Source organism: Corvus kubaryi, unplaced genomic scaffold, assembly GCF_017639235.1.
Source record: "Corvus kubaryi isolate FWS band 111438036 unplaced genomic scaffold, C.kubaryi_AGA036_p1.0 split3-73, whole genome shotgun sequence".
Lineage (NCBI taxonomy): Eukaryota > Metazoa > Chordata > Aves > Passeriformes > Corvidae > Corvus > Corvus kubaryi.
This window is the reverse complement of record NW_024582091.1, coordinates 25,297,868-25,320,394: the sequence shown is the minus strand read 5'-3', so window position 1 is coordinate 25,320,394 and position 22,527 is coordinate 25,297,868. Positions and strand designations below refer to the sequence as shown.

The following is a 22,527-nucleotide window of genomic DNA, read 5'->3' as shown; positions in this document are numbered from 1 at the left end:
AGGATGCGGTCGTTGGGCCTGGCACAGGGGACTGGGGCTGCACGGGGAGATGGAATAGCCTCCTCTTCCGTGCCTCGCGTGGCGGCGAGATGTAGCCTACCGAAAATGAAGTCCTTACGTAAGGCGGGCTGGCTGGATGGCTGGATACCTGCTGGGTCCTGCATCGCCAGCCGCTGCCCCGCCAGAATTACCTGGGCTTCTCCCTGCCATGCCGCAGCCTGTCACTGCGGGGCCTGTCCTAAAAGCAGACTTCATCCACAGGAGCTCGTACATTTAAGAGCTGCGTAGCATTGTGAAACAAACATAAATCAATTGCATTCCAAACTCCGGAAATTTAACCCATTTCACTTGTTACCAAGCTTACAAGGTTGAGAGGACATTGTATAAATCTACTCTGCTGTCATGCCTTAATAGCATTACGTAAAACATTTCTGCTTGGTTACTGTTTACTGCTTCACACCCTACAAATATTTCTGACTTATTTCTTTCCCGTGTCTACAGCATGTTAATACGTTGCCTGAATATCCTAAAGATGTCGGCCTGCATACTCAAAAAGCAAATGCATGTGTAAGAACTGTAGGCAAAACATAGAACAGGGCTGAGACTTTTTTTTTTCAAATTTGATTTCAGTTTCTGGTTCTCCCTACATTTTAGAGTAGGGTGATAAACTTTCTGCTTTGCTGCTTTTCTTCCCCATTCATCATCAAATTAAGAACACAGCTTAAGTCACAGTTTTGTTGGAGAGTGTTTTTTTATAAAATCAGAAATTCCTATGCAACATTGTAGCATGAATTATTGCAGGAGAAGCTGCGAATTCTTGCTGAAGAGGCCCCGGTAAAACTAAAAATCAAATGAATGCCTAATCTTTCCCTGACACAAACTTCCCAATTTATCAGAAATCTGAGGTGCCTACCTGTCTACATCTCTGTGATGTGATGAAGTTTGTTTCAAGGTTTCTTTCCCTTTGGAAAAGGGGAGCCTCTAAAAAGAAATCGTTCCCCCCGTCCTCCCCCATGTTTCTGTATCCTCCTTCTCCTTACCTGTTATTTCTCTCAGTGAAAGATGAGGACTGTGAAGCCTTGTTTCCCCTTCTGTTGTTGCAGAACTCCTTGGATGCATCGGAAGTAAGCGCCAGGAGCATTTGGTGATCTCTGTGGGAGGAAGGCACAAGCCACCCAGGCCCTGTTCCCTCCATCTTGAGCCTTCTGTGGTGATTTGCAGCAGCAAGGGAAGTATGAAGCACTGAGGGACAGAAGTCAGTTTTTAAACCTGACTTCACTTCAGCATAAATGACCACGCAAGTTTCAGATCAACAGAGGACCAGGGGTAGAATAGCAGAAGTACTTAAGGTGCCTCTTTTAAAAGTTCTCTTTTGCATATCTAAAGATTAGGGAGCTGTTTAGAAAAGATGGTTATACAAGCATTTTTATTTACTGTCCTAACAGAAGATGATGATCCACATTATCTTACATGCATCTTGGATGCATCTGTATCAGCCTACTGATTTCAGGGGAGCTGTATTGATTTAAGTTAGTAAAGAAACCCAGTGGAGTTTTAAATAATTGGAATAATATTCTCCCTCTCTTTCAGTCAGATTTGCCCTTCATGTTACTTGTGTTTCATAATCCTCCTAGCTCTCCATTTCGTCATTACAAGGCCAGCATTTCTACTGTAAAAAAAAAAAAAAAAGAGGCCCACCCCCCCTTCCCCCCCCCCCAAAAAAACGAAGTCTTTTTACAATCTGCTATTTATATCGATGTTTAAATAAATTTAGGGCACAAACTGATCCTGTTTTTTTAATAGGCCTATTTAGTTTCATTTACTTACCCAGGTATTTTTTAGAACCAGAAGCTCTCAGGAAGAGAATGTGTTCGATGCATCAGAACCCTTTAGGGTTTTGATAAAAGACATGATACCATGAGTATCATCTCCACTTCTGTTATTCTTGTTATATAGTAATGACAAGATTGAATCACCATTTTTAGCTATTCTTCAGCAGAACTCATAATCTATCAATGTGTCAGCTCAACAGCAGTTTTTTCTTCACACTAATGTGAACCAGAAGGTCCAGCTATCACTGATTTTGACAATTTTATTTTATCTGAGATTGCATGTATTGCAGAAGTTTGAAGCAGATGAATTATAGGGCCTATTATATTTTCCTAAAGATGTACAAAACTTAGAAAACATCACCTAAAATATTCCGAACTAATTTGTACCAGATAACATTCCTATGCTTGGTGTTTCATAAGCCTTACGCTAGAAGCACTATTAAATATTCGTGTGATAAATTCCAAGAATAAGATCAAATGTGGGTCCCGTAGTTTTTTGAATGCCTCACATTGCCCTCTCTGTTGTTACATAATGCATCATAAAGAAATACGTGCCTTCATTCTCTTTAAATCACTCTGGCATGGATAGTATTAAGCCTTCCTTCAAGTCCTCGTTATGCAAGTCCTTCCTACTGCTAATAGCTGTCAGCTCTGCATGGTTACTTAAAAAACAAGGTAACTGCAGACTTTTTGTGAAGCTCCTTGCATCCCTGGAATTTTCAGTGAGGTAGTTACAGGTGTATTGCTCTCTTTCTCAGCTATAAACTAAATTATTACGAACAAACCGGTTTTCCCCCATTAGAATAAAGTCCTGTTCATTCCAGTACATCAAAAGGTAACCTGTTCTTTTGTTTAGTTGCCTCTATAAGCACATTATGAGTATCTGAATGCACTTCAGTGTCAAAACAGTGGAATAGACCAGAATGCAGTAATATTTTGAACGTCTGTTGGAGAATGCAGGCATGTAACTAAGTACTGAAAAAATACATAGCACAGTAAAAAATCCATGACCAATCTAGCAAAGCTATTAGGTAACAAAAAATCCATATGGGCATTAAGTACTATTATTTAAAGTAAAATCTGTGTTATACAGTATAAGCAGCATTCAAGTGAAATGGATGAGACATCTATATAGAACAGAAAGAATAATTTTTTAAAGCTATGATACGACGTTCTGTATTGCTTTACTTGGAAAATGGAATTTTACTTGTCATTTTGTAAAGGTATAAAATTAACAACAAGCACTTCAGAGAATTAGAAACAGTGCCTGATTCGTGGGGGTTTTTTTCCCCTCTGTAAAACACAGAGATCATTGGTGGCAAAAAATCAGGAAAAACCTGTCTACGTTTTCCAGTATCATGTAGATCTTTTCGAGTACCCTGTCCTTTAAGATGGCCTTGGTTTTAAAGAGACTGAAATAGGAATATCTCAAAATCCATCATACCGACCATACATAAAAAAATTTTGCTCTTCCTTTTTACTTGTAGAATATGCAAGTAGTAACCAGGAAAGGAGGGTTTGTTTCATATTTGGTTAGTAGATCTATTAGTTTAACAATGCTTTATTGCATTCCTACATTTTTTTACCTTTTTGTTGCTTTTGTAAATTTGAGGTACTAGCTTTTATTTCCACTTTCCCACTTCTAATTTTTTTAAAAGGTGCAACTATAATCTGTTCAGATTTTGGTATGGCACATGGAAAAAATATTTTTTTTAATTCCTCTTGCAAGCAGTAGGTTGGTGGGAGGAGGTCTGCACTGTAAAATGGTGTACCTAGGAAATTGTACTTCAGTGGGAGATTAAATAAGAAAGAGCAGGATGGCTGAGACAAGTCATTTGTCACAGATGTTCATGCAGTTCTGGTGTTTAATTTTAAGCTGGATTCATCAAATGTGCTAAGGAGTAATTTCTGTCTGATACAAAGTTCTCATCAAAGGAGACTAAGTGGTTTAAGTTTAAAGCGTGGTTTGAAAATACAAGGAAATGTTACTGGGCTGGTGACAGTTTGATTCGGTAGCCAAAGTGGACACAAGGATGTAAATTGAAGAATGCTATTTTTGGCCTAAAATATATCAGGAAAATACATCATTAATATATTACTGTGGAGCAGTGACTTTACCTACAAGATGGTTTTGTCTATGAAGCACAAAGATTTTACCGCAGGTGTCTGAGTTATGTAGATTATAAAGGGTACCGATACCGTCGGAAAGCAAGCATGAAATGGTGATGTGTGGACCTCAGATATTTGAGCAACATTTACTGACCACTTTTACAGTATTTGGCAAGTTTATAACATAGGTTTAGTATTAGTTTTATTTAGTGAAAATGGAGGAGGTAAGCACTAGTGTAATATTGATTTCGGGTTTTTTAGATAGGCCAATTATCATATTTAGCAAAGTACAATATGAATGAGAAGGCCCAAGACTAAGATTACTTTAAAAGGGAGATTTCTTTAAAAATCAATATTGGACTTATTCTTAGTTTTTATTAGTTGCTCTCTCTTTTAATATGATTTTTTCTTTTGTTAAGTTCCGTCTCTCTTCCTTCAGAAATACTTCAGAAAATGTGTCCCAGCCCCGAAAGGGAGAAATATAATGGCTACAATTAGCTTCCGTTTACTGGAGCAAAATGATTTTTTCCAAACTGAAATACATGCGTTAATTTGCTAGACTTCCAGCTATTTTTATGTATGGTATTTCTGAGAAGGAGATCGTAATGTCCATTTTAATGCAGCTTACTACAGTGTAGCAGCCGTAATCGAGCGTTTTTCTCTCTGATAGTCAGATATATAGAATTGTCAGGCTGTTTGCTTTTAAGTACCTGAACAGTGAATCGAAAAGAAGTATTTTTGATACGATAACTTTGGCTTTCCAGTCTGTGCTTTCTTTTGAGTTTTCTAGGTAAATGCTGCGCAGATTGATTATCAGAAAAATTGAGGCTTACGTAATCGGGACATACATTTTTCTACTGCCTCCCTTCCCCCACTTAGCTTTCATTTTACTATGAAAAATGAAAAACTTTGGAAAGAAAATTACTATGACATACTGGTTATACACATATTTTCATGGAACTGCGCAGCTAAGCTATTTGTATGTATTTTGTAAAAGAAAGCAGCAAGCAAACTATTAAAACCTTGAGACGGCTAAGCTTTAAAATTATAGTAGTCATTAAATACAGCTTTATCTAATATGCTGTACCTAGTTGTGTAGCAATGAGTCTTTTTTCTTTGCATAGGGACTTAGACTACTTCTATGTAGTTTTTATTCAGAGTAAGAAAAATAAGAACGTCGTACCCCATTTTTTTATTCATCGTAAAGCTGATGCTCCTTTGTAAGGGAGTTGGTTTAATACCTGACTTTCAGATCATGAGCAGTGATTGTTGTTGACAAAATATAAGCAAATGAATCAGAACTCTGTCCTGGTAGATAATTACAAATTAAATTAACTAACAAGAATAATATTAAAATTTTATCTAAATATGTTAACATGAGCTCTTACCCATAGGTGGCAGTCATCTTTCACTGTAGCAGGGATGCCAAACTTTTGGTTCGTGGTATTCACGCTTATGCTGAAATAATTTTGATGAGGCATGCATATGGACATAAGAATATACATGTCTGCATTTTGGGAGAGGGGGAAGGAGGTAAAATTAACCATAAAATTAGTTAGTAATTACAAGGAATCTGAATTGCTGTGTATAGGCAATAAGACAAGGAATTATCGTATTCTGGAGAAATACTGGAGGTATTTTTAAAACCACAGAAACACATTTTTTATCGATCCATTGCTGACACTCATCAAAACTAAGTAGTGATAATTCAGAAAGCAGTAGTTAGCCCTACAAATTGAGCAGAAAGGCAAGTATCTTGCCAGCCTTAGTGAACACAACCCCATATCGTGCCCAGTCCTCCAAAGCACATTTCTCTTTCGTCACCCTTTATCTGTAAATTACAGGAGCACGACAGCAATGATGTTGCCCTGGAAATCCTGTCAATAAGGTCCCTTAAATAATGGGCAAATACAGAAAAAGTGCTCTGGGTGAGGGTGTCCTTTCAGTGATGGAGAGCAAGCAAAACCTGCAGGCTGCTGTGCCATCCTCTGTCTCTTTGCAGGGCTGCCATCGACACCCATGGCAGCACTGTGCAAGGGGAGGACGCTGCCTGCCCAAACAGAGATCTGCTCAGTTTTGCCATCAGCTTTTTTAGGGATTTATGTGGTTTATGGGGATTTCCTTTTGCAATACCACTAAGGAGGCACTTGGGTCCACCAAAACTGGAGGGGATAGAAGGACCTAATAAGGCCAGGTCATTTCAGGCTAAAACAAACAGAACTTGTGAAACTGCATGTGTCATAGTGAGATGATAACATTCTTCTGAGAAAAGAAGACCGAAACCTGAAATTCATGAGTAGGTGAAGTCATAGTCCTTTTTTCTATTACAGCTGCACTGGAACTTTTCAGTTAACATTAATCTAATATTGTGTCAAGGTAGGCCACTGTACACATTCAGCGGAGGTCAGGAACTAGCATTTTACAAAACAGAAAATTGGAAAAATAGACAATTATGTGTTGCTGTTACAGTGTTTCACTGTGATGCAAGATTAAGGGCTCAGAATTGAGCAGAATGGTGCAGTATTATTAAAACAGAAGGACTAATTCTCCTTATGCAAGAGTCGCAGCAACACACATCATTGTATAAGCCAAAGCAGGCAGTACGATTTCATAGTCACACAGGGTATTTCCACAGACAGACAACCACGACGTGACTAATTAGATATTTGCATATGCATGGCCCCATTTGCTCCCCAGTTGTAATAATTAGGGGTATTGCACTCCACATTAATTTACACTCTTGTGTAACACTACTGAATATAAGATAGTGGGTGGTGATAAACTGGCCGGTGACAAATGTGTAAATTGGATACGTGTTTTGAAAATCAGAGCTTTCATAGCCAGCTTTGTCCTTGACAGAGTGGGCAGCAGGGCTGGAGAAGACCTGCTCTGCTGTGGGGCCCGATCCTCTCTATCGCAGGCAGCCGTGTGGCACTCTTCAACTTAACATGCAGAGACACTGGACTCCATCTTGAAGCTACCCCTGCCATCACCTTGCCTCTGTTTTTCCATTCCTCTGCATGGTTAAAGATTTCAGATCATGTGTATCTTGACCAGCTGAACCTCTCGTGTTCTGCAAGGTCTTTGACTTCAGTTTAAAGAGCTTTTCTCTCACCCAATATAAAGTCCGTTCCCGTCTGTCCTCCCTTGAGTTAGAACCTGCTTGGCCTCAGTTCAGCCAAACCAGCTGTGCTGTACCTGTCGTAGAGAACGGTGCTTTTCCCTGACCGTTCTTCTAACCCTCCTTTGCACCTCCACTTCCAGTAAATCTCTTTTAATCTGTGGGGTTAGAAGTAAGCACAGTGCTCCAGATGAGATGTTGCCAGAGCCTCTTATGGTGGCATTAATACCTTCCTATGCCTAGAGCTACCTGCTATCGATATCTCAAAAGCCTTGAGGATTGACTGAAACACCCAATTTACCCTTTTTTTATGGATACTGGCAGCAAAACTTCTTCATTCCTAGCTTGTGACCTTGACCTTTGCACTATCGTACTGGTATTGCATGACAAGGGTGTCAAAAGGCTTTTTTATGAAAGGGTGTCATTGCTTTCATCAAAGTCACAGGCTTCCTCTGAATTTCCCAGCATGTCCAGATTTGTTTGGGAATCTCTCCGCTCTGCATGAGTACGGACGTGAGCTGGCACACACACACGACACAGCACAGAGCACTGCAGGTGAGCTAGCTTGGCTCATGAAACAGAGTTGTCTCTAGGATTAGGTTACCTCAGGCACATCCCAGTGTGTTAGCTCAGGTAAGCCTTCCAGAATTTGTACAGCACTTCTGACTCGCTGTCCTGCACTGGCTTCGTTTGACAGCTCTGGGAGCAAGAGACCAAATTCTGAAATATTTTTACAGGATCAACAGAGGAGATGGACTTAGTGTCACATTATATTGTTTCTATTGATCTTATAGGTTAATCTCCAGTTTACAGGTGATGCCCGTGAAATTGAAGGGGAAACAGATGTACAAGACTTGTGTGGTGCTCTTGAATAACATCTGAAAATGAGAACTAATTTTTTTAAAATACAAGAACCTGGAGGATTTTGGTCATTTTATTTGTGGAAGTTAACTAACATTATGACTGTCTCTAATTAAACAAGCAAAAATCTGTTTTCCTTTTTTTTTTTTTTTGCCTTCACTTGGAACTTGCTATATGGCAGTTTTATTGTGACATTTTTATATAGCAATTTTATTTGATATGTTTTACTTCTGTGCCTGCAGGACAGCTAAGAAACTTGACCACTTGGTTTCTCTTTATAATGAAAATACCATACTGAAGAATTTATTCTTAAGTTTGGTATAGGCCAGGGTACTGAGTCAAGCTCATCATGTAAAATGACTCTCATGCCCATTGTTATACAATATTCCAGCCCCATTTTGGGCAGGCACTACCCCAGCTTGTATCCTCAGTTGATCATTCCTAGTTTAAGGTAGTCAGTGACAATAACTAGAAGGACCTGTCTGAGATCATTCTTTAAGGAAGCCCACTATCAACTTTCTTCTAGCTTGAGACTTTCCAAACTACTTTGCAAGCTTTTATTAATACTAAGAGTTAATTTAGCAACTGCTGTCTTCCGCAGTTTATTTTTTTTTCAAGTAGCATACTAACAAATGTTTTCCTGAAATTCAGTCAGATTAGGTCAACTCACTTCCTTGATGTAGATAGTAGGGTTTGGTGGGTTTTTGTAAATGTCTGGCTAGTGTGCCATAACCTATTATTAGGAAAGATTTGTAGTGTTTTTCTTATTTTCTATTTAGCCAATTTTATCCCATGCTTCCTTGCATCCAAATTCTTGATGGGCAGTCCCAATTGTTCCTTCTGTTAAACTCTCATTACTTCTGAAATCTTAGTTGAGGTGACTGCTCTTGTGCTTGGATTCAAGGACCAAGTTTTCCCACGCAGAAATTAAGAAGCCCAGAACAAAACTTAAGTTTTTTGGCCATTTCACCTCCATCTAAAGGAGTCACAGAGAAGCTCACTCACAGAGATAGTAGTGAAACATGGATTTTCTTGGAGTCTTCAGCACATAGCTGAGAAGACCATAGACATAAGAGCCTCTAAATCCTGCAATTTACTCCTCCAGGACTTTCACGCTTCACTTCTAGTCCAGCCCAGGGCTGATCATATCTTGGAGGTTTTATAAAGTCTTAAAAAGCACGTGAACATACCTAAACAACTTGGTCATGGTTGCTACAAGTTAAAAAGCATCCTTTAAAAACCTGAAATTATACCCAAATGAAGAAATCAGAAAAGAACATTCATCTGGCCTGTTACATATATAACCCCCCTATTAACTGTATCAAAAAAGTACTTTGAAGAAAACCAGCATGACAGGGGAAGAAGCAGGCAGCCCTTGCAAAGGGAGGGGATGCCTCACAAATCCCTGTCTATGGGGTGGGGAGATCTGGTCGACACGCTTAAAAGGAATTAAAGAAAGACATTTGACACCTTTTGGCAGAGGCTCTCAAAAACGTTAAGCAGCATGGGCAAAGAGGCAGCTTCTCACGTGGACAATGAGCACGTGAAAGAGAGGAAGCAAAGGTCAGAAACAAATGGTCACTTTTTGTGGTGATGGGAGTTGAGTAGCAGAGCCCCTCCACCAGCATGTTCAGAAATGTTGTGTGAAGGAGCAAGAAAAGTTGCAGAGATTAATGTGAGCATGAAGGAAGGATGAGGGAAGAGGCCATGAAGCTGAGTGACTGAGCAAGAAAACAGCAGATGAGCTTTGCTGTGGATAAATGCCCTGTGAGACACAGAGGGTCTTGGCTGGCTCCGACCCCTCCAGAGCAGCATCATGGGGCTCTAATAAATGCTGCCACAAAAACATCAATGCACAGCTTGGCAGTGGTTCAAAAAGCAAGCAAAATGTTAGGAATTGCACAGAAAGGGACAGGGAACAAAGTTCTTAAAAAAAATAAAATCTCCTTATTATGGTGCTGCGTGAAACTCTTCTACCACTTTCCAAGTGTTGCACATGTTTCTTTGGTCTGTCTGCCTTTAGCGTAAAGGCATGGCAACGCGTGTGTTTAAAAAACATTGCAAAATCAAAGCTAGGAAGCCAATATCAGACAAACAAAACCCACTGCACTAAAGGAAAACAACAGTTTGCTTCGCAGGCTTCTCCCCCACCTTCAGAAAAGCCAGATGGAAAAGTATCCAACATAAGAGGAGATAGCTATGGCACTACTGGAATGCTAAGGGGTGATGAGAGTAAGTATGTAGAATAGTCTGGTCATAGTTTGACCCTCATTTGCACCTTTCTTCCCCTCTTCTATCCTCACAGATCAAATCTACTAATAATGGTAAAGCAGTTGTTCAATGTCATGCTAAAAATCATTGATAAGCAAGAGAGAGCACTGGATCCATTAACCTGTAGTTGGACAGGAAGGGCATAGTTTTTTGGAGGGCTTTTGTTCTCAGTCTTCAACAGCCTTCCCTGTCACTGCTGCTGAGGGACATGAGGAAAACTGTAGGTGAGGAGAAGCAGGGTTGGATGCACTTGGCAGCTCCTCCACAAGGTATGGAGGGTGATTGCAGGAACTGGTGTTAAGCCAAGGGTTCTGCCATATGCATGATGGATAGTAACATTTTTCACTGCTGTAAGGCAGCAGCAAATATTTTTAAGTGTGGTGATCAATTTTGTTGTCTACCATCTAATTGAACATCAGTAAATATGTTATTAAGATAGTGTGCTTGACAGTGTGCTCTTTTGCAATCAAGGCCAAGATGTAGCCAGATACTCAATCTCTTGAGACACATTTCTAATGAATTTTTACAGTGCCCAGAGGTAAGGTCCCTGGTCTGAAGTGGGACACCTGGATGCTAAAAGCAAATTATAATTAATAATATATTGTTTATGATGTCAGAGTGTCATCTAAAGACAGTGGTAAAACCTTGTATAGGCTACTGCTGGAATCCTATTAATAAAATTGCTTACTTTAAATCACTCCCAGGGCGTAAGATAGGATGTGCCTTTGTTGACAGTACTTTTTCTTGAATATTTATATTTATGGTCTATCAAGGAACCACCCAGTACTGAGAGAAGCAGTATTTTGAAATAACTCCATTGTATTGCAATGTCTTTGTTATCATTCTGTCCTGTGAAGATATGGATAAACTTCCTTTCTGCTTACCAGAAATATGGCAGAAGGTTGAGGCTCTGTACCCACTGCAAAATGCAGGTAGGGAGGAAAGCTATACCTTCTTAAGATAAGTATATACTGTCTCCTTGATTACTCAGTCTACTATGAGTAATCAGTCCTCATTTCTACAATGGCAACTTTTTGATCTTCTTTTTTCTGCTGCACTGGAGAAACATTTTAACTCCAGTTTTTTGGAATAAAATTTATAAATTTTACTCAAAAAGTGTGCTGAATTCTACCATATACGAAATTAAATCATTGCAGTGATTGCTGCAGAAATGGATTCTAGTTCTGATTTAAATTCACATTTCTAGTCAACATAATTTTACTGCAAGAGGATTTTGTTTTCCTTTTACCCCTAGGTTTTCTTATTATTTTTGAACCATTGAGAGAGGAAGGATAGAATCCTAGATCCATTGCAGTGCTGGAAAATATGCAGAGAACTACACTGAAATGAGAGCTCAAGGTGTTCAGAGCTCAAACAAAAGCAATTTGGGTACTGTAGTTGGTTTTGAGCAGTCTTCTCAACATTTTAGTTCCAAAAACTACAGAACCAATTAAAAAAAAAAAAAAATCAATTTATCACCTTGTGCAGTAGCCACAAATGATTTCAGTAATAGTAATAATAAAGACTGAACCATGAATTTTAGTGGTCTGCTTTTTTTTTTTTTCAATTATATACTTTTTTACCGTTGTTAGTTGACTCTTACATGTGTGAAAGTATATGTTTGTTTTAGTTTGGGATGCACTGTGGTATTGCTTCTGAAAAAAAATAGGTGCAACAGTTTTGCAGGCAATTATCTAATATTTCACAATCTCGAAACAGCTCCTGGATGGCAGACCTGAATTAGAAGACATAAAAATTGCCTTCATTAAGGTATTTATCAGAAAGACTGAAGTAACATATGATGGAATAATTTTTAGCAAATCCTTATTACCAGATATGAAGTAAATTTTCCATTAATTAATTAGTACAGTCTTTGGACATTCATCCTTGATCTATAGATTATAGATTTTTAGGAGACAGCACAATGTGAAACCTTTATTGTTGTAATCACATGGCAAAAAATAAAAGGCAATAACACGGCAGAGAAACCCCACAGATGTAGTCAAGGTGGTAACAGGACAAGTTCTATCTGAGCTGGGAACACCCAGAAGAGCACATCTTCTGTGCCATAAGTGCAGGCAGAGGTCAAATGCATAAAAGCAGTTGCTGAACTAAAGCACACGGACCTCCTAAAAAAATGGGGTGATCACCTATCATAGAATCATAGAATGGGTCAGGGTGAAAAGGACCTTAGATAGTATCTAGTTCCAGCCTCCCTAGCTTCCAGGCTATGCCACCATCCTTCCCAGAAGGCTCTCTCAGAAGTTGTCCACTGTCACCAAGCAAGCCAGCAGCAGAGCAGGACTCTTGTCCCCCCAGCCCTGTCCCACCAGCCAGGAGCAGATTGAGTGCCTGGTGCTTTTGCCCAGGTGAGGGTGGGTGAGCACAATACAACTTCAAACTGAGCAGTGCAAGCTGTAAGAAAAGCACTTGTGATGTCCCTGTTCTGTCACCCTAATGAAACTCGCAACTGCAAAATCTGGAGGCCTGATTTGAACCTTTTTAACCCTGGGGCATGGCCATAGAGATAAAAGCACAGAGTGGCAGAGTATAGTAATCTTCAGGATGTGTGGCATCATTATATTCAGACGCTGTGTAAGTCTGATACAATAGCTCCTACTGCATCTTATTTGAACTTGAACTATACCTTATTTAGGGCAGAGAAACATTTTCGAAATTGCCTGGACATCATAGAATTTTTTAAAGGTATAATTTTCAGCTTTTCCATTGATCTTTTTTTTTTCAAGTCTCTAGTCCACTTTCATCTATTTGACTGCATCATAGGGATAGCTGTATTTGCCTGCTAGCGTGAAATGCTGGAGGGTCCTTCAATTTTTGTAGTTTCAGATTGTGGTTTATCTTGCCAAAAAATCTGGGTATGGGGATGAATACAAATGTATCTTGTTCATCATATTTGCCTTCTGCTCAGAGATACAAGGAAGCTTTCACTGGATGCAGAACATACTGTATTAATTTCTTAGATTTGGTTTTGCATGTGGTACAAGTATTTGTTTTGCTGGATTCTCAAAACTTCTGGAGAAAAGAAAAGCAATGTTTCCATGTAAATGTCTTTCCAGAAAACAAGCAAACAAACTGAAGAGCCAAGATCTCCATCGCGGCGCCGCTCAGCTGACCTCAGCCACTTTGCACGAGGAGGGAGCGTAGCCTGTATCTGCTGTAGCTGTATCACTGCAGATGAAAAGCAAAGGCAGTATTTCCTCCTACCAGGGTTTTGTCAGAAAGGGAGGTCTGCTTTCTGTACACACACTAGCAGTGCCTGAGGGATGGGGCAAGTTTTATTTCCTGGTGACATGTATGAAACGCCCTTTAAGTGCAAGAAAATCGGGTAAGTTTGGAAGAAAAAAGACTAAGAGTAAAGCAGGGAGTATTAACTACAAATGAAGGGGATGGTCCTTAAGAGGATCATTTTCTGCTCTTAAATCTGGTGTCCGTATTAAAATTTCTCCCAGCAGCATGTGCATGACTGATACTTATTCAGCTGATAGCGCAAAGCAACAGTGACCCTGGCACCAATGCCGAGGCAATATTTACAAAAGGATGAACTATTTTCGAACAATGTCTTCAATGTACTAAGCACAAACAAGCTTTTCTTCAGCATCAGGCATGCATGTTGTCTCGTTCCAACGATTTTGTTCATGTACAAATGTATTCATTGTGGACAATGCAAGGAAAATGTCATTCTCCATTTATATCCCAGTTTCCCTTTGTCCTCTTTACAGTATCTTGGGGCAGTGATGCAGAGCAGAGTCTTGTTCTAAACTCCTGCTATTTTCCTCTCCATCTTCTTCCGAAGCGCTCACAGAAGCAGAGCCTCAGTGAGTTAAAAGGCTCCCTACAGCAGATTTTTTTTTTTCTTTTGAGACACAAAAATCGGTCTCTCTCCCTCCACTTCCCAGCAGAGAAGATCTAAGTCCTGCCTCTTGCTGCATCACTCAGAGCGCATAATGGTCTTGGCAGCAGAGGATGTGGTGGTAGCAGCGTTTTGAGCCATGTAAGTGGGTGCACCTGGCACAGCAGTGTGAATAAGCAATGTTAAGGCAATTCTCTCCCAGCAATATATGAAACCATCCACTTCATGAACAGCCTCTCTGTGATAAAGGCTGCCTTTCTGTTGACTTGGATAAGTTCCCCAGTATGATCAAAACAGAATAATGGAGGACTTTGAAAGAAGGGCCCTTGTACAGAAAATAATTAATCTTGCAGCAGAGGGGCAGGGAGAAAGATTTAGTGACACTTGAAAACAAAAAACAAATCCCCAAGTCCTAGGACTAGACTAAAAAGCACAAGTGCAGGCTCACACTGTGTTTTCATTGTAGAACAAATCGTCTGTCCTGAAAGCATCATTCTTGGGCAGGTTGGACACCATTTCAGGTAGGAATTGGGAACATTATTTTAAAGGGCATTTCAGGGAAATTCTATTTTGCCTTTCAAGCATCATCTGATTTTCTTCAAGGTGGAAATGTCCCCTGCTCTCAACTGCGGCATTCCACTCTGGTAAGCTTCACTTTATTGGTAAAATGATATGCATTGTCTTAGTACTATAATCACATCTTTACAAAAAGTCAAGTGATAAAACTCCTTACTTCTACAATGAAAATAATTTAAATTGAAAGCTCAACATCAAATAGAGTTTGCCTTTAATAGATTCCTGCACTCTTTCCAACTATGTGTATACAAAGAAAATAGTCATGCATGCCTCAGATGCAACAGTGAAAGGAATATAATACATTCCACATGTTCTGAGAAATTGAAAAACTTGAATTTCTGAAGGAAGAATGTGTTGCTGTTTTCCATTGTGAGACTCCTGAGGCCTGTGCACTCACTTGAATGGATCTCCCAGAAAAGAACATCCATGATACACAGGATTCACACCCAATTCACTATCAAGCATCAAAACATTCACTGATTATTACAGATTTTGTAAAAAAGTCACTCTTTTCTTTCCCCAGATAAAATATCTCAATCAGGTTGAAGCAATTTTGTTCTCAATTTTGTTGAAAGAAGAGTTTGAAACTTAATGAATATTACCAAATGAAAAAATTTTAACCACATAATGCATTTTAGATAAAGGGTATATATAACACCAAATAAATGAACTCTTCTTGTAATTCATACTTCTAATAATGCATGATTTCATATACTTTAGCACATAAAAGATTAGATAGCTTGAAAATTAGAGCAGTCAAACTTTTAGAACAGTGTGAGATGAAGATAAGGAGTATTCAGTCACTGAAAACATCTTTCCTTCAACACCATCTAAATCATCCTTAAGGAATTTTAAAATTATAATTGAGCAATTCATAACTACTGGAGAAAAATAACTTCTATTGGCTGGAAAACATTTCAAGATCTTTCAACTTTAGGGTATAGAGATAAACTGCCATGTGAAGGCTTGCCTTACCACTCCCATGAATTGAAGTTTGACAAAGGTTGGTAATTCTGACATTTGAAGAGATGATTAAGCCCCCTAAATGATTGAAAGCTAAGCATAACCCTCAAGATTAAATGAAGATTAAATGATCATCTATTATGGATATATGCAATATATATGATTTCAACAGTTAGCTGGCAGCAATCATTCATTCTCATTTTTCATTAAATTTTTAGAAAGTAGCATCTCCCAGAGTTAATACTGGCATCTGCAACTAAGGATAGTATTGAAATTCAAATAATTTGGTTGTAATCTATCTTATTGTTTTATTTTTTTCAAAAAAATTCTGTCACTGCTGTATTACCATATTGAAATCACTCAGACAAATAACTGATCAGACTCTGTTCAAATAATGAAAACTTTTGGAAGTGTTTTAATATGATGGGAGTCTTTAATGAGCAGCAGGAAAAATATGCTCTCTTCAGTAAAGTTTTTAAAACTGTTTTGTCAGTACGCAATACATGTCAATGCAGAAGACCTTTTCTGCTAAAACTTAATTTTATCTAAGGTCAAGCCTTGGAAAGTGCTACTTACCAGGTTCTTTTAATCAGGTGATGTATAATGAACGACTGCAGCTAACAGTATTTTACGCTTTCGTTGGTACTGCAGAAACTGGTATTACTGCTTTTTGTAATTTCACATTTCTTAGCAACAAAAAGTTTAACTTCTGTTGTTGGAAGCTATGCTAGGATTATTTTATTATTTTCACAGTCTGCTCAATTTGCCTGCTCTTACATCTGACAATCCACCATAAGCAATTGAGAAATATTTTCTCCACAAGCTACATTAAGCCTCATAACAATTATTGCTATCTTGCCTGATCCACTCAGAACCATTCTCCACTTAATCCAAAAACCTAAAGCTCTCTCTTTTCAGGCAGCATATCCTGCCTCATGGAAGGCATGTTACCACAATAGTCATGGTCAGAATCTGGGTACAGATGCAATGTGAGTTATTAAAGTTATATAGGCTCAATATTAGGTAATAATTCCTCTGGTTATTCCGCTTCAGTGCTGGGTCCCACCCCTGGACACTGTGCTTGACCTACAGAGCTACAGTAAAACCATGTGGTCACCATTTTTTGAGACAAAAATTTGCATATGAGATGACAGTAACAGCAGTTCTTCCAGTGTCACCACATCTAGTCTGGGCACATACTGAAAATGGATCTTTTTACATTCAGTGGTAGTTGAGTTTAGCAAAGGAATTTAGGATTCATTGGGTTTAAAGGTACAATATGAACTTAAAGCCTGAAATGAGACGAGGGTTTGGGAAATAAGAGAGACTTCTGCAGAGACATATGATGTTCAGCATCGGAGAAATCCTTTTGAGAGGGTGAATACTTAGCACTTTTCATAGTAGTTGTGAGAGCTTTGTTTTGCTCTGAACAGATTCAGTAATTTTCAGGCTGTGGTGTCAGTTCAGTGTTTGAGCCACTGCCTTGAACCTGGAGCCATCCCTGTTATTTCTATTTGGAGCATAGTGCATCTCCAGGTAACACAAATACCCAACACTTGGGAGACTCATTTGACACATCCACCCTGCACTGGCTGTGGGCTACAGGGACCTTTCCAGTCCTGTGAAGGGCACAGGAGTCCTCCTGACCCAGGTGGAAGCAGGCAGCCAGCATGGCAAGCCCAGCCTTGCATTCAGCCACCATATTCCCCTGCTGTCCCTGCCCAGTGCAGTTAAATAAATGGATGCTCTTTATTTCCTGGCCTTCATTGAATTGGAGACACATCCTGCAGTTGGCTGTTATTTGTATTTCCTTCAGCACCTGTAGTCTGTGGTATGCACTTGCCCACTGTGATGTGAGTGTATAAAAACTGGACATTATGGGAAACTTGAGCTCTTGGACGGGTGACATTTTTGATGCTGTGGAACAGTTGCAAACTCCCATAATACAAACTAAGTGGTTGTTTTCACTTAGGCAATGAAGTGCAAACATTTGTTATTTATTTCATAATCCAACTTGTATTTTATACTTCAAAGTCAGATAACCACAATGATTTTGCCAGAAAGAAACCTACTTTCTGAGCTGGCTGGCTCTACAGATGAATGCCACACAGCTGAATTCTCCATTCATAAACTGAAGGTTTTCTTCTGCAGCTGTAAGCACCAGAAGTGTTGTTTGAGATCTGTGGGAGAGGCTACATGACCCCAAGCAGGATCCATAGCTCAGTAGCCAAGAAGCTGGCAAGTTCCTGGCCAAGCTGTCTTTGCATGGGAGTTGCCTGCACACCTCAGTCCCACCGCTCAACAAGCACTACATCTGCTTGGGTTTTATCACCCTGACACACATTCACAGACCTGGGCCAAACATTTCTTAGACACAGGGGGGATTGAGAGATGGGACTAGACAGACCTCAGTCCTTCAACCATTTGGGAGCATGTTCATGGGGTTGAACAGAAACGTTGCTCGCTACTTCTAGTCTAGCAGAAGTTGAACAGCATCACTGACCACCTGCTCAAGTCCTCAGGTGAGCAGTCCCACTCTCTCCAGGCAAAATGTTTGAAGAAGGTGCTGGATGAATTTAAAGTTTTATTTACACCCAAGAAGCTAATAAAAAGGAGCGGAGTTTAGTTTTCATTTCAGTTTTGAGTGGAATTTGAAAGACATAACATTTAAGCAGTAATAAACAAATGGCTGAAAGGGAGAATAAAATGCTGGTACAAACTTTGGAAGCCGGTAGTTTTCAGAAATTTGGCAACCATCTCCAATGTTTCCATCTAATATGGGTCAAATGTCCTCATCCTGATCCTTTTTTTTTTTTTCCTTGTAGCAAGATGATTTGTTCATTAAATTACTATTTATTTCAATGTATTCCTGGGAAATAAAGCCTCTAGTCTGTAACAGTGACAGGTCACTGAAAGGTGGCTTTCATGTACTCAAGCACTTCACACCTTCTAGGTCAGGCACCCTTGATGTGTGTCCTTGTGCAAAAGCTCCTGTAGGATGTTTTACTTCACTCCTTAGACAGTGGCATTAAATTTGACAGCAAAATTGTTTCCACCCTCTTTATATCAGTAACTACATAAAGGTAAGTTAGAGCACATGGTTTTAATTTAGCCTTTAGTGGTTTTATTTGGCACGGGAAAAAAACTGTTGAGCACTAACCTTGAATTAGAAGCTGACCTCCAAATTAGTCAGCCTTTTTCTTGTAAATGCATTTTGTAGAGTATAAACATGAACCATCTATTTACATAACGTTAGTGACAGCCAAATGATTTCTTAGGAGCATTAATGCTGGAAATCCCAAACACTCCTTCCTTGCTGGAGAATGGTTTATAACTCCTGAGAATAATCTCTCCAGTAAGTAACTGAAAACAGAAAAGGCTGATCTTTTTTCAACCAAATTTAGGATTTCTCTGGTATTTCACTAAGAAACCCCAGATAATTATTATAAGCTGCTGTTAAATGAAATGCAGGTCACCTCCCAGGGTGCATGTGGAAAGCTCTGACAGTGCTGGTGGTGGTGCAGCCTGTTCCTGTACTACAGTGGCTTTACAGGAGACGCCAAGAAAAAGCAAAGAACAGCCCGAATCCAGCTTGGCCCTGGGAGCCCTGGTGCAGAGTACCAGTGATGGCCCTGAGGGATGTCGGAGGACAGCAACCCCGTGGTATGCCTAAGTTTTTCCACCTGTCCTGTTCCTGGTCTGCTGGGAAGCCAAGGGCAGCGAGGAGCAAGGAATTTCAGACCTCCTGAAGATGAGATCCTATTTCAACCCAAGGGAGCCTCCAGCAGGTCTGCAGCCCCCCTCTGCTTCCCCAGCTGGAGCAGCACAAGAAGGCAGCCTAGCAAACTGATGGGTCCTGCACCTGTGCTGCTGCCTCTGACATGTATGCAAGCACTGCTTCCTAACGGAGCTCGTAGCAATGTCTTAGAGATTTTAGGTTTTTTCTCACATCCAGGTAAAATGAAAACCATGAAATGCCACCAGGTTTTGAAGTTCCTGTGTTTCTTTGAGTGTGAGCTTTACTGGTTTTAAGAACAAAATTTTACAAAATGGACATATTAACAATGATGAAAAACAAATCTGAAAAAGATTGAAATAATTTGTGTGAAATATTCTTCAGGCCATGGGGGCATTTAAAAGGTTTTCAGAAGCAGAAAAGTAACTTGGCTCATTTTAGTTTATTTTTGCCCACTTTAAAGAGACAGTATTTTGTGGGTGTCATAGTTTTTCTCTTTATTGTTTAATATACAGCAGAATATCCTTTCTTTTTTTTTGAAACTGTATTTTCAGCAGGTGTTATTTTTATTTTTAGTATTACTAATGCAATAAGAGTACATACAGTAGCATAGCACTTCTAGATGGCTCCACATTTGTTGGCATGCCCTGCCATAATATGCCATAATAAGTCTCTAAATTAAGATGGTCTTTTTCATGCTTTCAGCAACAGCAGCAAGGTACTCTGCTCTTTGCTGTGTGTTGTTATTATTAGCTCTCTCATGATCGAATTCCAGCCTCGGGCACTGGTTGTGTGATGGGGCCGAGCTCTGATGGCAGGTTTCAGCCCATGTTTTGTCTGACTGTGTTTGCCCTACCTAATTCATGATAAGGGAACACAAAGACTGGGCTGAACAGAAGGGAAGTGCACAGCCATTTTAGGTATCCTCAAATTACTGCTTATGACTTGTCTCCGAACTCGAGTAAAGTGGACTCTGTTTAACATAACACGTGGGAAGGGTTTCACTCCAGGCAGAGGTTTATCAGTCCCAGCAACCTCTCTAGTAAGTGGGAATAAGAAAGGAAGCATCTGAAAGCTTCTCAGATAACCAGCAGCAGACCACTTTACCCTGCCCAGCACTGTTTTTTGCTCACTGGCATCCTCCATGGGGGTGCCACTGGGCCAGTTGGGCTTGGCATTTGGGAGCCAGGCTGCAAGGGGCACAGACAGTGTTTCTTTGTCTGTCAGTGTTGTGAAACAGTTCAGAGTGACCCTGCTGCCCTCTTGTGCAGCGTAGAGCCTTTCCCAAAGGTTTGGCAGAAATACTGTCACTCACTGCCAATGAAATAAGGCAAATACCTTCCTCTCCCTCTACATCCTGCAGGTGTAGTTTGTCCTTTCTCAGGCCTCCTTCCTTTGGTGGCCTGCAGTGTGCAGCAGAGTGAGTGAATAGACCAGCTCCCTCCAGGACTGAGGGGTGACATGCATTCATTATGCTCATTTAATAGAGTCATAGAACCACAGAATGGTTTGGGTTGGAAGGGACCTTAAAGATCATTTAGTTCCAGCTCCTCTGCTGTGGGCAGGGGCATCTTCCACTAGACCAAATTGCTCCCAGCCCCCTCCAATCTGTCCTTGAACACTTTGAGGAATGGGGCATCCACAGCTTCTCTGGGCAACATGTTCCAATGTCTCACTACCCTCACAATAAGAATTTCTTCCTAATATCTAGCCTAAATTTATTCTTTTCAGTTAAAAGTCATTCCCCCTTATCTTGTCACTACACGGTCTTGTAAAAAGTCTCTCTCCATCTTTCCTGTAGGCTCCTTTCAGGTACTGCAAGGTCACAATTAGGCCATCCCAAAGCCTTCTCTTTTCCAGGCTGAACAATCCCAATTCTTTTAGCCTTTCCTCATAGGAGAGGTGCTCCATCCCTCTAATCACCTTGGTGGTCCTCCTCTGGACTCTCTCTAGCAGGTTGATATCCTTCCAGTTGATATTCATTTTGCTCATTTTACTTGTTGTGTTCAGACATGAACGCAGTGTCCCTTCAAAAGTGGAAGAAGCAGTTCCTCCATCTCATTTTACAGTGACTTTAGGGAATATAGCACTGTGTGGCTGAGGCATGTGTCCTGCTAAGGCAGGCGGATATTTCTCATCTTCAATAAAGCCTGTAGGAGTTCCCTGTCTGCCTTCTGAACGGCCTGGTTCTGAGATTGGACACACCTGGGAAATGAAGTATTGCTGCCTTTTTCTCTTTAGCAGGTCAATCTTGAGCTACACCGGGAGTTTCGCTGGCTGCAGGCTCCTCTTCTGCTGAAAGAGCACCTTGTCCAAACAAAAAGGATTGAATGAAAATTTTAGTGTGATTAAAACATGGTTCTCATGGGAAAAGCCTTTGTCTGGCCAATCAAGGACATTTCTGTTCCAGAATAAATTAGAGATCATGGAAAAAAAGAAAAACTTTTCTAGGTAGTTACTGATATAAATAAACAGCAGGAAAAATTCTTGTCCTTTGCCTGGCTTGCTTTGTGTCCAAAATTGAAGTGTTCTGCTTGCTCTGCTTTCCAGTAAAATCTCTTGAACTAGCTATTTTCCTATGTAGGAGGGAAAAAAGAAGTGTTGGCAAGAAATGTCTCAGTCTTTCTCATCAGCACCATCATTAATTGAGCATTTTTGGTAGTGGATCAGTTCTTCTAAGCTAAGAAAATGAGGTATCTTTATTGTGGCCCACATGGCAAGCAGGAGCATGGCACAGTGGGGCTCAGGTGAGCTGGAATATCTGCTGCCATGTTTCTCTCTGTGGCTTTGGAGGGCAGTAGTTCCTCCCAAGGATCCCAGAGCCAGGCCATGGCTGCCACTAGGCTGTCCTTTGCTTTTCTGTTGCTCCTTCAGGTTACAAAGCTTTGAATTTTCTTCCAGCTCTGTGGTGGGCGACATGGATGGCAACTTATTTATGCTCCTGTTGTCTCTAGAAACCTCCAATTGGGTTCCTCCTGGCATAGTTTAACACGCCTACTGCCTGCCAAATATTTTTTTTAATCCTAAAAGCCTTTCTGTTGCTAGGTTGAAATTTTTTCTGCCTTTCAGATATAAAGTGACTAATGGGATACATTTCATAATACATCAGCAAGCATAATACTTGTTATTATCATATTTTAGTGCCCTTTAAAAATTACCAACCTGTACTGGGAGGATGGGGTAGTAT

The 22,527-nt window shown here is 40.1% G+C and overlaps 1 protein-coding gene and 1 long non-coding RNA gene across 20 annotated transcripts in view; one reads left to right on the top strand and one right to left on the bottom strand.

The window, feature by feature from the left end:
• Positions 1 to 1,195, bottom strand: part of LOC121658898 (proton channel OtopLc-like) — a 33,828-nt gene extending 32,633 nt beyond the window's left edge. For 7 of the 12 annotated variants that reach the window (XR_006014080.1, XR_006014084.1, XR_006014082.1 and 4 more), the window contains exon 1: positions 1,041 to 1,129. Coding sequence is in view for 3 of the 12 variants with exons in the window: in XM_042016390.1 (XP_041872324.1) it covers positions 1,041 to 1,195 (155 nt within the window). In the remaining 9 variants the exon portion in view is untranslated. The other 5 variants (XR_006014079.1, XM_042016390.1, XM_042016391.1 and 2 more) reach the window with 3 other exon arrangements.
• Positions 1 to 22,527, top strand: part of LOC121658899 — a 47,107-nt gene that overhangs the window by 158 nt on the left and 24,422 nt on the right. For all 8 annotated transcript variants that reach the window (XR_006014093.1, XR_006014091.1, XR_006014092.1 and 5 more), the window contains exon 2: positions 1,104 to 14,709. This is a non-coding gene — a long non-coding RNA (uncharacterized LOC121658899). The remainder of the gene's footprint in view (positions 1 to 1,103; positions 14,710 to 22,527) is intronic.